This window comes from Squalius cephalus (assembly GCF_949319135.1).
Source record: "Squalius cephalus genome assembly, chromosome: 5".
NCBI classification, from domain to species: Eukaryota; Metazoa; Chordata; class Actinopteri; order Cypriniformes; family Leuciscidae; genus Squalius; species Squalius cephalus.
Genome location: NC_137126.1, coordinates 23,234,215 through 23,251,643, shown reverse-complemented (window position 1 = coordinate 23,251,643; position 17,429 = coordinate 23,234,215). Strand labels below are relative to the sequence as shown.

General features: G+C 37.4%; 1 protein-coding gene across 1 annotated transcript in view; it reads right to left on the bottom strand.

Annotated features, from left to right (window-relative positions):
* Positions 1-13,259, bottom strand: part of npffr2a (neuropeptide FF receptor 2a) — a 54,389-nt gene extending 41,130 nt beyond the window's left edge. Inside the window, exons 1-2 of the mRNA XM_079872325.1 lie at positions 12,949-13,259; positions 11,714-12,051 (exon numbers count right to left, since the gene is read on the bottom strand). Of these exons, the coding sequence (XP_079728451.1) occupies positions 11,714-12,044 (331 nt within the window). The 5' untranslated portion in view covers positions 12,045-12,051; positions 12,949-13,259. The remainder of the gene's footprint in view (positions 1-11,713; positions 12,052-12,948) is intronic.
* Positions 13,260-17,429: the final 4,170 nt, after the last annotated feature.

The window sequence follows — 17,429 nt, the reverse complement described above, 5'->3', positions numbered from 1 at the left end:
TAATTCATATGCAAGCATGTCAGCCAATCACAGCAGTGGGCGTTTACACTGAAGTCTCACAGCAGACACGCCCCTTCAAACAGAGCGTTCAAATCAGAGGCTAAAATCAGGCTAGGAAATATGCCTTTTATTTCTAAATTATAACAACTTTTGATCTAAAAACATACTAACATTATAAGGGCACCCCAGGAAACATTCTAAAATAATAAAATAATCCATGCAATGGGACCTTTAACACAACCTGATTGCAATTACATCATTCTCTATAGGGCACAGCTGATTGGTTCCCGCTGTATCAGTAGCCAATGAGCTTGCACGCTAAACCTTGAAATACTTGGTTAGCATTTGCCTTAGCAGTGCAGCGTGCTTTCAGAAGCCCTCCATATTCCCCAGCTGCACCAGTATAGATCTGCTGTGGGCAATTCATGTGCACTATATTGTACAGCAACAGCATGTATGAATTGCTCACAGCAGTGCATAAATTGGCAGTCGCAAGTCCCATAACTTGCTCTGCAGCAGCAATAACCAACAGCAACAGCAGCAGCGCAGATGTATTCCGAGACCAAACACTCTGAGAGTTATGATAGAACTGCTTTTTAAAGACCCCCTGTGGTCATGTTTTTAACATTGTTGTAAGCCCGTCTATTGGTCCAATGGGGGTTTCCAATAGTACGGGGAAGGTTTCTCTGCGCGTTACTGTCTTTCCTTTTACGCAACACAACAAGATTAAATGGAACACAATTCTCATATGTATTTTCTCGTTATTTCATCTGACTCCATAAATGAAAAGGTTTTAATGATATCTGTGCATCATTAAACGTGAACGAATATTTGATTATTATTTTAAACTCTGATTATATTTTACCCGTTTAGATCAGTAAACTATATCGCTTTGCAGTCCTTCTCTCGAGGTTGCACGATCACAATCTCGCCAGTCTGATTTATCAAAACAGAGGTAATTGCCTAAATATCTGAGATTTGCCGTATTCACACGTACAAAATAACAAGACACTTACATAGCCCCCTTGAATGCCACCTCAGGAACTTAATTAAATCGTTTCACTTTAGTAGAGGTCATGACCACCATTAAAAGACGTTAGTCGATCAACTTACTTTTCTTAAAATGGCTTTAGTTTAGTCAAGCCCATGGTATTTCCACGTACACTTAAGGAACATTAAATTAGAACAGAGGTTATGGACACACCCGAATCCAGGTTGATCAAACAGCATTTGCTGATTCTAGATGGAAATAACTCATCCCCCTCATTCAAGTACACTTGAATCTGATATCAGTATTAGTCGTCACTAATGTCTAGCGCAGGCTTGTGGAAATATACGGATCCTATAATCTATAAGGGAAAAAACAATCTCAGAGTCAGTCAGAATAAGATCAAACGTTTCCAATTTATTGACCAGGTAATGAAGTAATAATTCAAAATCCAATTTAAAAGAATAAAATCATCAGTGAAGCATACCAATAATAATAATTAAGAAATCACGGAATTTGTAGAAATGACCTGTCAACAAAATTACACACAGCGTTGTGTGGGCAGTCAACCTACAGACTCCTCGAACTTTTCTACACCTTTTCCTTATATACCCAGATAATTCAATATTCTTACCAAATGGTGGCGTCTGTCATTATAATTCGATTTTGCTTCCCTATTCAGGGATTCACACTGTGAGATCAGAATTTGTATTTGAATAGGTTCTTGTTTTACATACAGGAGGTATAGTCTGAATGGAGGATCTGGGGGAGGGAAACACCTTTAAGGGACACATCACTTTTCTCATATTTTATAACTTCTTTTAGCTTTTCATTCTGGTTGGGAGAATGAGACCATTTTACCAGGCGCACTGAGACACTTAAAATGATATCAAACATGCATAGATACTTCTTGTACATGAAGGGGAGATAGTGTGTGTGAAGTGTGAACTGGACTGTGTGCTGCATCTCAGAAATCCCTGTTACATATGCAGGAGATAGTTCAAGTGTTAATTTTCAGGAGGGCCTTTTGTTTCATCAAGGGGTCGACCAGACATACTGGCACCAGCCTTACATTGTTTATATGACTATGTGGTGTTTTTAATGTTTTAAGACAAATTATGTGCAAATCATAGACTAAAAAAAGATGGACGACGCCCCTTCACTCTTTTCCATTGGTGAAAAGTGAAGCCGCCAAAGTCCATCTGACATCTTTCGCAGATTTGGGACCTGATTCTGTGCAGTAGTGAACACAGGACCAGAGTCTGCGCAGTTGTGAGCGTGAAGTGGAGCCGCGATATCAATCAGTTTACTGCAGATCAACTCATTATGTAAGCGTGAAATAAACAGTCATGGGCATGTAGAAATTAAAGCTGAAACTCCAATCTCCTCCCAAAAATCCCCAAAAATGTCCATTGGTGTCTCAGTGACTACTTCGTTTACAGAAGCTGTCAATCACAGCTGTCAATCATGACGTCACATTCCCGTTTTTTTATAGCATCAAGAGAAGCCAGGTTATCCCAGTATATTTTTCTGTTGATCTGAAAAATTTGGATTTAGCAATATAGCTGGTAAAATATGTATATTATGTATATAACGATGTTATGATGAACTATATGCCTTTCTTCACTGACGTTCTAAATTGTTCAAAGCGTTTGTGTAACATTAGCAACACATTACTTGATGTTTGATAATGTAGTCAAAGACTATTCATATCAATTAGTCATGTGTGCGACATTGAGAGCGATACATAAAACGTGTTACCATTCTGAAACATCGACTTGTAGACGAGCCTAACTCTTCCTCTTCTTCTTCTGAATCGGTTTCTGGTTCAAACATATATGGCTAAATTAAACCAGTATTGCAGTGTTTACTACAGTAAAGTTGACCGAGTGGATCAGGTAGTCCGAGCTGCTGTGATTAAGTGGAGGCGGGGACTAATGTGCATATTCATGGACTGCGTATACTAATTGAAGCAAGGGTGCAGAGATACATTCAAGCTGTTTTAAGGCATGAATAAATTATTTTCACAGGAAAAAAGCATTTAAATATGTAATTTTGGTGATCAAACATGAGTTTTAAGTGATAAAATTATTGACTACAGGGGGATTTTAAATGTTTATAAAAACAGAATTTAGAATTCAGAATTTGAGTTTTGTAGCTTTTAGTCTCTGTGTCATCCATTTATCTTTGAGGTCATCTATATGAGGTCATACCCCTTGTGAAAAAGTACAGTTTATCACACTTTTAAAAAGAGTACTTATTACAGAAATAATATACTTCAAAATAATATACTTAAGTGCAAATTGAACACTTGAATTAAATGAATATGTATTATATTTAAAATATATATTGAATGAAATTCCCTTTCAAGGGAACTCGCGCTGCGTTGAATGACACTGTGGGAACGCGTGATAGAAATCAGTCCAATGATTTTCTCAGGGTTTGGAAGCACGCGCTGTGGTTTCTTTTGCCCCAAGTAAGGCACCGGTTCTGCAGTTCTAGCTCTGAGGAGTTAGATGTTTTAATCATCGATGCAAGAGATACTGAGGATTCGCCACCACACTCTCCTGCATATGAGGAGCTGGTGGAGTTTGTGACTTGCGCTGTTGCCAGGTTAAACATCGACTGACCAGCCAAGAAGCAGAACATGCATCCCAAAAGTAAATTAGATGCACGTTTCCCGCCCTCTAGGTCACAGCCTCCTCGTTGGGACTGCCGTTTTTTCCCAATTTCCACACCGAGGTGTTGAGTTCATGGAAGAAGCCAGTCTCTTATTGTGTGTATAGTGCACAAACATCACACTATTCATCAATATTAAACTACAAAGAGTACGGTTATGGGGAGATGCCTAAGGTGGAAGAGACGCTGGCCAGGTATCTTTCCTCTCAGACTGCATTGTCCCTAAAGGCCCTGACATAACCAACCAAACCTTTGGTGGGTAAGGCTTATTCAGCAGCTGGTCTTCACACAATATCACGGCTGAAAGTCTACCAGGCTGACCTGTTAGGAAACCTTAGGTCCTGCGCACAGTTGAAAAGGGTTACACAATTCAGTTCGGGTCTCGCCTCCCCAGATTTATTGGGGTCCTGCCCACTGACAGTGGTAGGCCCCAAGCAGGCTGGGGGTTGCGTCCCATTTTGGATCTGCGTCATCTAAACCAGTCAGTCATGCAGCTCTAATTCTAAATGTTAACCTTGAGACAAATCGTACCACAGATCAAATCTGAGGACTGATAACAGCGCGCGAGTACCAAATAAAAATTCTCTTTTGCCTCTTCTTGTGCTGGAATCTATCAGTCTATCTATCTTAAAACATCATATTGTAAGCATCATCCCTCATAAATTAGTAAGGGTGTGGCAGTACAAATCTTACATTTATTATCCATTTTATCAACAGTCTCTATTGGGATCGGAAGAATTTACAGAGCAAGCTTCCAGATTCAAAATGGTATACAGAGTCGGAAGAAAGAGCAAGAGAAAGGGGGGACACTCAGCTCAAGCTTCACTTGAACCAACTCACCCTGCAATCCTCATGATCAAAAGCCAACGCACCACCTCTGCAAACGCAGGACCTGAACCATGGGGCACAGATGTCTCACTCTGATCCCTCAAGAAGAGGAAGAAGTTCTTATTGTGAACACAGTCACCCCCCTCAAGAACTTACTGAGCGCGCTCCATCCCAAACAAACAACACCAGGGTAGTGCGAGTCGTCACCAGTAAAAGGGAACTTTCACAAAAGTGTTGTAATGCTAATGGAAAATTGCACTACATTCTTGCAGTTCTGACTTAATACATTTCAAATTGCAAATTTTTTAAACATTATTTACAACAACCTAAAATCAACCTTATGGAGCATCTCACACAGAGATGTTAAAGAGAAACACAGTCGTTATTTCAGAAAATTACAATAGCACACATAAAATAATCATATTCATACCATGATTCAAAAATGATTTGTGACTTTACAAAGACTGGCAAATAAAATGATTTGTTTCTTCTGTCATCCATCCTAGTGATAAATCCTAGTGATCTTCCTCACAATATTTTTTTTCCTTGTCTTTCCTTGCCAATAATGATTGGATAACACACAGGTCTCCTTCAAATAATAATAATGGCCAGTGCAGTGGCTGAGATATACATAAACCCATAGACATGTCTATGCATAGACCTACCAACGTCCGTTGCCATAATTTTTGTAATGACTTATCGCAAGAGGAAAAAAAATGAAGTTTTAGTCGCATTACATCGGTTAATGGAAACGCTATCATTTCGCAATAGTTTTTTGTTGACATTTACAAAAAAAAAAAAAAAAAAAAAAAAAAAAAAAAATCGCAAAACTTTTGCTAATCTGTAATGGAAACGAGCCTAGGACACAGAAAGACTCGCGCTAGTGTCGTGCGTGCGCACAAGACAACACGGCAAAATACAGTTCTTTTTCACGCTTGATCAACACAATATGCCAAAAAAAATATTTTTTGTCGAGTATTATAACATAAGAGCAGACTTATTATTTTACAAAAATATTGTATTGAGGCCAAACATATAAAATAAGTTATTGAGGCCAAAACATATAAAATAAAATTATAAAGTGAAAAGCGGGACTGCCCCCGTTTATCACATGACTTCACCAAGTGACAGCAGCAAGCAGGCTCCTGATTGGTTAAAGGACAAGTTCGGTATTTTACACTTAAAGCCCTGTTTACAGATCGTTTCTGATGAAATAGAACGGTTAAGATTAAAATTTGGACACATGCTGCTGTCCCGAGAATTTTAGGTTTCTTTCGCTTCTTTCGTTGTAAAACTGTGGACCTATTTTTCCAAACACCTCACACCCGTACATTCTTCCGTTGAGAGCTTGAATAATAGACACACCTGTCGGTACATGATCCGTTCCACCTGCACGATCCGTTCTACGCATGCGTAGTAGACGCAGTAGAAAACGCACATGCGCAAATGATAATTCTGTTTTGCAACGATTTACGAAACTGCACGATCTGTTCCACGCAATAACAAACGGGTTCTTATGGACGTATTTTGTTATTCTCTGCCGTGATGAAGATAGAAATATTATGTCGATGCCTGTAACAGTTTTATACACTGCTGTCACGTTATTTGAGCTGTTTCTGGATGAAGGCAGACTGCTGACAGTGAGTCGTGTTGACAGAGTTCAGGGAAAACTTCCTAATGTCAAGTTTAAAATGAATACGCGTTTAAGGTGCGTGACAAAAACACACGCGCACTTCAGTTTGTGCGATCAAAGTGTTTACATGGCCGCATACTGCGATTAAAAACGGCGTAGGCCTACGTGTTTTTGCAAATAATCATGAAGGTTTCCATGTCCTGGATGTTTTAAAAAATTAAGTGAAAGGCTCCATGGCATATCGCACTTCATCGACTCCATCAGTACCCTCCACGCCACCTGTTTTAATACGATTTTAGTTGATGCGATTATGAGCTTAATCACATTATTAAGTATTGTGTTTACATGAGGTAAATATAATTGCAATATTGCTAAAATCCCATTATAAGTGGAGGAGCTGCCCCTCACACTGAAACATTTGTACCAGGCAGAATAGCCTACATCGTGAGGAACAGTCTTGGGCTTTTCACTGGCCAGGTGCAAGAACCATCATACATGTTGATGGATCATGATGACCAAATGAAAGCGTGGAGGGTGCTGATGGAGTCGATGAAGTGCGATGCCATGGAGCCTTTCACTTAATTTTTGAAAACATCCAGGACATGGAAACCTTCATGATTATTTGCAAAAACACTCTCAACCTGAGAGTAAATGCTGGAGTTGGGGTGCACAGTCACCCATATACATTTTGTTAGTGTGAGTGTATCTGGGTGACTGTGCAGGAAGCGAAAGAAACCTAAAATTCTCGGGACAGCATGTGTCCAAATTTTAATCTTAACCGTTCTGTTTCATCAGAAACGATCTGTAAACAGTGCTTTAAGTGTAAAATACCGAACTTGTCCTTTAACGCGGCGCGAACTGACGCCAAAGTTCAGATTTTTCAACTCGGGCGTCAGACGCGAATTCGCGTCAAACACGTGAATGCACAAAAGGCACCAAATAAAATTATTCGCGCATAATGCGAATATCGCGCCAGACGCTCAATTCGCGTCCACCGCACCGCGATGGACCTCCTAGGCATTGACAACATGGAAATCACTCGCGCCAGACGCTCTATTCGCGTTTGAACGCAGCATTATGATGAACGTAAAGAGTTGTGACTCATGAGAGAATGAAGCGCGCGTGAGATCCGCGTCTCTGTCAGCAGCGGCTGGACTTAAAGGGACAGTACACAGTAGCCATTAATTATCTCTCTCTTTAAAGGGGGGGTGAAATGCTATTTCATGCATACTGAGTTTTTTACACTGGTAAAGAGTTGGATTCCCATGCTAAACATAGACACAGTTTCAAAAACTAAGTTGTACGTTTGAAGGAGTATTTTTGTTCCAAAAATACTCCTTCCGGTTTGTCACAAGTTTCGGAAAGTGTTTTTCGAGTATGGGTATGTGTGACGTCAGATGTAACGGAATTTCCTTATACGGGTCCTAAGGGCACTTCTCCGGTAAGATCGCGGCCGCGCGCGCACTCGTAGACTAGAGCAAGAGAGTGAAAGCAGTTCGCCATCAAAGCGCCCTGCCCGGCTTTTGGGAAGTCAATGTCACCAAAGAAGTGTGTTTTTGGTTGCCAGGGCAAGACAACCCTGCACAGATTCCCAAAGAACCCAGCGTTAAGGAACCCGTGGATGGAGTTTGTTTTCCTGAGCATAAACGGAGTTGTGTAAGACTGTTGTTCCCTGCATTTCGACGATGATTGTTTTATAAACAAAGCCCAGATCCACGGATTTGCAGATCGTCTAATGCTTAAGGATCGAGCAGTCACAATGATAAAGGTTCGCGGTCGTGCGTTGGAACCGGACGGTGAGTAAAACTGTTTGTTGAACAAATGTCTCTGTGTGTTGTCACTAGCTTGGCGCATTAGCACAGCTAAGCTTCGCCCACACGGCCCGCCCCCAGCCGCTCGTTTTTTTCCGGAAAGACTCGGTACAGCCTATCTTTCTGTTAAAAATTTAATAAAACAAAAGACTTTTTGGAGATATGAAGGATGCAATATTACTCTATAGGTACTCAAGATTAACAGGAGATTGAGTGAAAATGAGCATTTCACCCCCCCCTTTAAAGTTATTCAAAGAACAAATGGAACAAAGAATATTACTCACTGCTCTTGACTAAAGAACTTTTGTAACTTTAATAAGGATTAGTCTATATATAATTTATAATTTATAATTATGCAGCACAGACTGTTTGATAACTTTATTCAATTTCTGTATGTCCTACCTGTAAGACAGAGGGCACAGGTAAATATGATAGCCTATGTGAGTGTTTAATTTTTTTTTATGGCTTTATGTGAGGATTGTTTGAAGTTCACTTAAATTAAAAGTTATTTTTTAAGCCTAATAAATGTTTTTAAAAAATTGATAGCTTTCAATTGCAATGACGGAATCGCTTTTATCCAGACATCAATGGCTTATTGATCATTATAGGTGTTATCAATCAGTTGTTGTTGTTGTTAGTAGCCTACGAGTTGAGAAATACACATTTCAGCATTATCACTAATCTGTGAGTGCATTTTCCTTGAGAACCACTCATGAAACCATTTTTTTATTATATCGCAATCGCAATATTTACCTCAATAATCGTATGGCATTTTACCCAAATCGTGCAGCCCTAGTGCAAGTGCACTCACTAAATGAAGATGGACTGTATGAAATGGATCACACAAAAAATGTTGATTATTAACGAGCTGTAGTTTTATCACATCTACATCACGCACTGACAGAGATGCACATAATGACATGGGTCACCAATAAGGTGCATACTGAATCTGCAGGACGTGTGTGAGTGAGAGACGTGGCGGATTGCGCTTCTCTCCACATTTTCCCTACCGAGCCTACAGAGTTAAAGATTATGGGAGGCACTTTCGGTTTGGGGAAGTTCCACTCAAAAAGATTGAAACAAATCATTTCAAAATAAGGTTGCGCTACAAATAATCCTTATCCATTAGTTTGACTGGATGAACTGTGCAATTTTCTTCATGCTCTATTTTCTGACATCATGGGAACATTACGCTTGGTATTTTTAATATGACGGTATAACAAGAATATTTATCTATGTTTAATCTATGTCTAATGCATGCGTTTTCTTCATTTGCAGCGCACTGAGCTCTCAGCCACCGTATTGTCTGTCAGAATGACGGAAATCACTTTGAAATAATAACGCTGTGTTTAAGTCCAATTTTTTTATGCCCTTCCCTCCGTCTCATTCACTCAGATGTATGTCATTGCTTCTGTTGCATGAGCACTCACTACTGGCAGAAAGCACTGAAATGTGTTAAAATGGAACACCCTAAGCCCTTGATCACTTGTTATCTGCTATGTTTTTTTTTTGTTTTTTTGTTTTTTTCATAGGAATTTGTTTTATGCACCATTATATAGGCCTGTATGCTTGGGCTGGTAAAAATTGAAATCTAAACAAATATTAAATATCAATAAATGTATATATTTGTATTAAATAAAATAAAAAACACAAAAATTATAATACAATAAACTATATGTGTTAAAAAAAAGAACAGTCAACTTAATGGTACAATCATTAAATGCGGTTAAATGTCAAAATAACGGCAATATCATACACTAATTATGTGGGGTGGAAGTAAATTAAGTGTGATCTGCTGTGACATTACAATCATGTTGCATCGTGGTCTAAGGATCTGCCTGAAGTGTACATGTTGAGTAGACTCGCTCCCTCTGTCAAAATCAAGGGGTCGAGGTTCTGTCCAAATAAACTTCCCTCGTCCACTTGACGAAATTGAACACACTTCAAAATGGCGGTGGCGATTCCCCCGAGGTGAAGTTTGTGAGTATGTCTAAAAGTGGAGTTAAATGCAACCTCAATGTTCCAGTTAATGAACATTTTTGATTTAGACATTGCATGATACAAATGCTTCCCCGGATGCATAAATAAAATTAAAACAAGCATGTGACAACCACAAACAGAGCAAAAAATATCAGAGTAAATGTATAGTCACATCACTTAAAATGTACTCGAGTAAAAGTACACCATTTTTAAACTACTTGAAATACAATTTCAATTTCTGTATTTGTAATTTGTTACTTCACCAATGTGCACTACTCCCAACTTGCCAATGACTTTGTCTCTATGGAAACACACAATTCCTACCACTCAGCAGGAAGTTCCAAAGAAAGACTGTGCTTTCTTAGAATCTGTTTCTCTTTCAATGTCTGGTTCTACCTACAGCATTAAAATAGTACTAAAAGTATTTTCATGAATTTGTCAGCCTTGTCATGATTTTTTTTTAAACTATTTTACATTTTGGCAAATTGGTAGCAAATTTGTATTAATAGGGATTTGATTAGTAGGTCCACTCCTAACCCCACCCCTAAAACTAACTGTCAGTGCATGGCCGTCAGTAGATTGTATTAACACATACGAGAGAGAAAGTATTTCATACAATTCGTAACCAATTCACCCAAACGTAACATAGTTATAAATTGCCATGAGTATATCAGTTATTAATATGGCAATGGTCTTGCAGTTTAAAAAAAAAAAAAAAAAGAATAAAACAAATCTTTAGAATAATAAAAATAAAAAAATAAAATAAAGTATAAATAGCTAATCATATAATTGCTGGAACCACAATGGCATATTAAATAAAAATGTGTGTTAGTTCTTGTAGGCAACATTCTTGACAGTGAGTGAATATAGCAGCTGTGTTGTTACACATGTATGTGTATGACACTTGGTGTCCTTTCATTTTGTGCTGGAGGTAAATTGCCTCCTCAACTCAATTTATATACACTCAAATTTCTTTACATAAAAGTAATGTTCACATAAATATAGTGGCAGTAGATGAGAGAAGTATAGTTTATCAGTTATGATTTGGTATTATCCATTCGCTTCTAATTAACTAACTTGTTATGGTTACTTCATACACACCAGATAAATTAGCAATTTGCCAGAACAACAAAAAAATATTGCATAACTAGCAACAATCTCATAATCAAGATGCAATGGCATTTTATTTTAGATTCAGAGCTGGATCTTTTTTAAGCGGTTTCAGAATAGCTCATAAACACATCTGTAAGACATGTCAATGCAGTTAAAGCAATGGCACAGTCTGTTTGAAATAAACAGACTATGTAAAGAACCAACTTTATCTGTATATCTCTTGTTTATCTCAGCATCCATAATTTGTAGCAGTTTTGTCTTGTGGCTATGGTTATGTGATACAAATGCAAGAACATATGACTATATTTCAGAAACTGATGGTGACTCCCTATCACTAATGGGTGGCACCAAAAACCTTTTTTATAGTCTAGCAGCACTTCTAAATGTAAATCTTTATGAAAATTGTGGTCCGGCTTGTCATGAATAGCTTTTCATGGTCCTATCTTAAATCTGTCATTCTAATGGTGAACAGCATCCTCTACTGCCACACACAACATTAACTCAGTGTTAACTGATGCCTAGAATACTACTAGAATAGATGGTCACTTTTCTGGTCACGACAGCCCTAGGGAGATTCATAAATGTCAGTTGAATATTCAAGCATTTATAACCTTAGCTAGAACAAGGGACTTTAATGAAGATGCAAATAATTACATATATGGTTCCTGGCATTGCACTGACCTGTAATAATGTTGTCAAGAAGAGTTGTGGGCATGCAGAAAATCCCAACAAGGAGGTCACTGATGGCGAGGTTGAGGATGAAAAGGTTGGTGACAGTGCGCATGTTTTTGCTCCGCAACACAATGAAGCACACCACTCCATTTCCGACCATACAGACCAGGAAAATGAGAAGGTAGGACACTATAAAGACTGCTGCTACTGATGGCTGATGCAGGTAATATCCAACATATGTAATGTTGTTCTGAGGTAAGAAGAATTCACCGGAGCCATTGAGAAAAGTCCAGTTACCATCATCCACAAGGGTAAAGTTCAGGTCCAGTGTTTCATTCATTTTAGATCTGAGGATAATAGAATAGAGTTGAGAGATGGGCTTTATTCTCACAGTTCTCCTCAAACAATATCAAGCCTTTGTCTTTCTGGTATTGTCTCCCTTTTTTGCTTTCAACCTCTCTCGCATACAGTTGCTACTGAACAAATCTGTTTATCTATTTATCTCTCCGACCTCCAGTTTTATAATTAATTATGCATATTGTAAGCTATTGATTATTGACAAATAACACCCTACCATTAACCTACTTTTCATAAAGTGGCTTGCAGTTATCTACACTCTGCAATCACATTTGCCTCTGTAATCACTCAAAAATGATAAGAATGTAGACACATCAACACTTCAGATGACTTTGAGCCTGGTTATATGTCATCTGAAATATTTTATTGGCTACTTCATTTGTATTGGGAGTTCATTTGTGAAGCACACAATTAACAGAGTCAGAGATCATCTAGTTGTGAAATACAGTCTGGATCAAATAATCATGGGTCAATTCTGCCTGACACTCACATTGTGTTTATATGGCATGCAACTGAAGTAAAGTTTCTATTTATTTTATTTTCTCAATTACATAATCATCATACATCTCACAGAGGATAAATTAAATCGAACAGAATACATATAAACATACATTTAAAGTGCAAATAATAGGCCGTTTTATCTACCAGAAAATTACAATGAGAGTATGTATACAGTATGGGCTTCAGCTACTTGTAAATACTAAAATGCAGAGTAGCAACTAGAGCTAGTCTATTAATTATATGCATATCCCTACTGATATTATCTTATTTTTACCACAACAACATTACACATTGTGTCACTTTTAAATATATTAACAAGTAATAATAAAAACATACACAGACAGAGTGCTTCTTGTAGCCAACCAGTCAATATCAGTCTTTCTTACCTTTTTATATACACAGTTTCCCCAAAGTACTACCTGTTTCCAGGTAAAAACGAACACCTCGTTCGCCTGGTCCTCCAAGGAGAGACATAGGACATCGTCTTTTGAAAGATTTTTATAACGAGTAACACCTGAATTATTGTTTACGAATGAATTTCATTTCCTCTTAAAGAGAACTCCGACCTATGCGTGCCATAATTCGTAGTTTCAGCAAGTTTTCCAAGCGAAGCAAAGCTGCCGGTGTCAGTTCCACAATCTTCAGCTGACTGTCAGTGAACAATGCGCGAGCACGATGGAGAAGGGGAGAGAGAGACTGGCGGAGTGATGATGCGCTTTTAAGCGTCACAGCGCGCATGGTGATGGACACAGCATAGAATTGTGCTCTGGGCTCTACTTGCGTCCAGTGTGATAGTTTCAGCTTCGGACTACAGACACACAAAACATCAAAAAGGTAAACAGTTAAGCACAAAGTGTTTTTATTATTTATTTTGCACTGTGACCTTTTTGCATTGAAGCTGAGATTCTTGCTTTATTTAATCAAGCCGCGGTATTTGGCGCAATTGATTTCAATTTAATTTACAAATGTATTAGTGCTTTTTAAGGTTCTATATAATCATGTTATCACCGTTCTGGGATCGTATTTATATTGACATAGCAATGTGTATCAGCAATAGGGGGCACCATTCACTAGTGTTTGTGAACAGGGCACCCATTCCCACTGGTTCCTTCCTACATAAAGGTATAATTCCCCAAAAATGTAAATTCTGTTATTATTTACTCACCCTTATGTTGTCCCAAACCTGCATGAATTTCTTTATTCCGTGGGTCACAAAATAAGATGCTTAGTAGAAAGTTGGGAACAGACAGATTCAGTCTCCATTCACTTTCACTGGATCTGTTTCCAGATAATGAAAGTGAATGGTAACTGTCTTTCTGTCTAACATTTGATTTTGTGTTTTAGGTGAGGTGAGTTTTCACTTTTGGGGTGAACTAATTGTTTTAAAATCTGCATGAAAGAAGTTGCGATGGTCTTTTCTTCGCTATATATCCAAGTGAAAAGGATATTATAATTTGTTTAACTGGATCGTTGGACCATTGTGGTTTGCTTTGCTGTGATCTCATGTGACAAGTGACAGGTTGTCCCTCCCTCACACTGAAAAACATGTGAGTGATTCTATAATTGGAGATACATTTTGCATTTCAAAAAAGTTAAGAAAAAAAAACTGTTCACTATCAGAAATTCTTTCCAGTATCTTATTGAAAACATATTCCATTTTAATTAATCATTGCTTGCAAAAAACGTTATTTCTTTTTTCTCTTTTAACGAAAAAACTGATTTCTTTCTAGTATTTTTTGTCAACTCTGTTACAGACAAATTAAGCAATGGCAACAGAGTAACCAAGGTAACAGAATTGACCATGTTAAACTTTTAAAAACTCCACTTGCTAGCATAAATGCTAAGAGCACATGGCAGTGTGACACTAATGAAATCATGATTAAAAGACTTTTAAACAAGCCATGTTGTGATCAGTGATACATTCTGTTTTCCTTTTGATATTGTGGTAACAGTTTTGACGTTTTACAAAATAACTCTTGAAGCAAGAACTTTTTAGATTAAAATATTTCCTCAGAGAGAGCACACATACCTTTCAGTGCTTCGGATCTTATCAGTGAGGTAATGACATAATTTCCTGTATCTTAGTTGTGGGAGATACCAATTTAAATTCAAAGTATGGTACAGTAATAGAATTGACGCAAGATTTATGCACACATTTTTATAAGATAAAAGTTATTTTAAAACATTTTAATGTTGTAGAATTAGGAAAATGACTATTTAGGGCTTTTATAAATAAAATAAATGAAATATTACCAAAAGTAAAATAAGATATTTTGATTACACAATGATACATGAAGGAAAAAGTATACTGCCAAGAAATGTCAAGAAATCATGATTTTCAGCTATATAAGATGCTTTTTACAGAAAATATTATATTTATGGCCTGTAAATCTTGTGATCCATGACAATTAGTAACACATTATTAAAATAATTACAAATATAACCATTTGAAAATGGCAGGGAATAAATTACTGGACACATGTAACTGCAATTATAGAATTACCCATGTAATCAGAAGAGAAGAGATGGCGTTGCAAGAGGGAGGCAGTTGTTTAGATTAAATATTATGAGGGCACATGAATTAAAAAAATAATGACATGCAGGAATAGCCTATATTATTTACAATAAATACTGATACATTCCATAAAAAAATAATATTTGCAATAATAGTTATGGTAAGACTTTATTTTGATAGTCCACTTTAGACATTCTAACCTATATGTAACTTTGCAACTACATGTCAACTAACTCTCATTAGAGTATTAGTAGACTGTCTGCTTAATATCTGCTAACACTTTATTGTGATGTTCCCCCAACAGACATTCTGACTGTATGTAACTTGGCAACTACAAGTCAACTTATTCTACTAACCCAAATCCTAACACCTAACCATAACCTAAAAGTCTACTGACAGTCTACAGTCTACTAATACTCTAATGATAGTTAGTTGACATGTAGTTGCAAAGTTACTTATAGTTAGAATGTCTAAAGTGAACTATCTAAAAGTGGAAACATAGTTATTACTGAATAGAGGGATAGAATGTGCTAAAGATATAAATATTGAGCAAAAGTGTTCTACATCATTCACAGTCTGTAAGGAACTCTTAAGTGTAAGGAAGTCTTAAGTGTCTGTCAGTGCAGTGAAATTAGCTGAAAATGGGCTTCCAGAGAAGAGAGAGAGACAGACACATCAGTTATGATTATTATGTCTGAACATTATTTCTTTCATTTTAGATTTATTTAGTTAATTTAATTGCCTAAAACAAACTAATGAGAAAACTGGTATTGACTCTTCTCATTTTAGCCTAATGTGTCATAGAATGTATTTGTTAATTTGTCTAAACAAATAAATAAATGGTTTAGCTATGTTACCATGTACGTAAATATGGTATTTTTGCAACAATGTTGATTCATTCATACCAAATAATCTAAAAGTGAGCAAGTGTGTGAGTATATACTGCATACAGCATAAATCTCATTCTCTATAATGTTTCTAAGATTTATGATTTCTAAGATTTATGATTTATCTGGTTGCAAATGAAAGTTCAGGAGGTGCATATTCAAAGTCAATCCCAATGGATATACCAATGTTTGCCTCACTGCACTAATATGATAATGTGATAAAAATCAGCGTTTTATTCAGGGCTTCGGGTATATTGTTTAATGAAGATTCTGTTTGATTGTATGTGCTCTGTACCAATGGGACAGTGTCAGTGGGATGGTGAATCATTTAAAGGCTAAACAGTAGCACCTAAATTAGGGGCGAAGGGGCCTATTTTTATTGCCATTTTCTTCTGTGGCCTAATGAAGGCTTATATAACAGGCAGGTGTACTGTAGTAAATCTACATGACATAAAAAACTGGAGCATTTTGTTTTGAAATAGGAGAGATAAGCATAGTTTAGGTTCTGCAAAGAGTCAGCTAATCTTTTCTGATGCAGTGCTGTGTATGGTCATGCATCTCAAAAGAGGTTAGAATAACACAATTTAACAGAGTGTGAAATGAAGCCATGAATAGAGATTTAAAAGCCTTCATGTAACTGTGATAGACTTCATGTTTTGTGAAAAGTTGAACAATACAAAATTGCAAGCATGTTCATTGTTTTCTCTAATAAATGATGAATGTGTGTGTTGCTCCGTTCGAGGCTGTGACTGTGTTACAAAATTATGCAAAAAAAAAATAAAAATAAAAAAATTATGCAGCTACTATGTACAATGTAGACATGGAAAGATACTTGGGGACCACTGGAGTTCTTAGCCAAAGGTTTGAGTCACAAATACATACTGAAGTTCTTTGAGTGCACTGTAGGATAACTGAACAACCTTCAAAGGATGACTCTCTTGGGGATTGAGAAAGTGAATGTATCTTCTCTTTTTTTGTAAAAACCTTTCGCTATGTTCAATAAGAAATGCATCACTCACAACTGCTTTGTTAGTTTCCCCAGCAGTCCTTTGAATTCTGCTTGTGCCAGTATTTTGTAATAAGGCATAGCCTATGTCCATTCATGTTCAATATAGAAAACACGCTGTGCATTGAACAATTGTGTGTATCATAAATGATTCATTTTCTAGGTCCTTGTAAGACAGAGCTAATGAGTAACAGCTGTAGACAATCAGTGATGATGAAACTACAGCGGATTATGGGGGGTGGAATGGCAATGAACAATAGTCCGAGATGGAGTGCCCCCTGGTGGCTCTCAAGGGCACTCCAGCTGGTGATCGTGACAGTATTATTAATATGCAGGGTTGCCAACTCTCAGGGTTGCCGACACTCACGCCAGATCAATCTCACGCTCTCATGCACACGCAAGAAATGTCACGCCAAAATCCACGTTTCTCCCCTCTCAATCCGTTAATTTTCTGTTGAT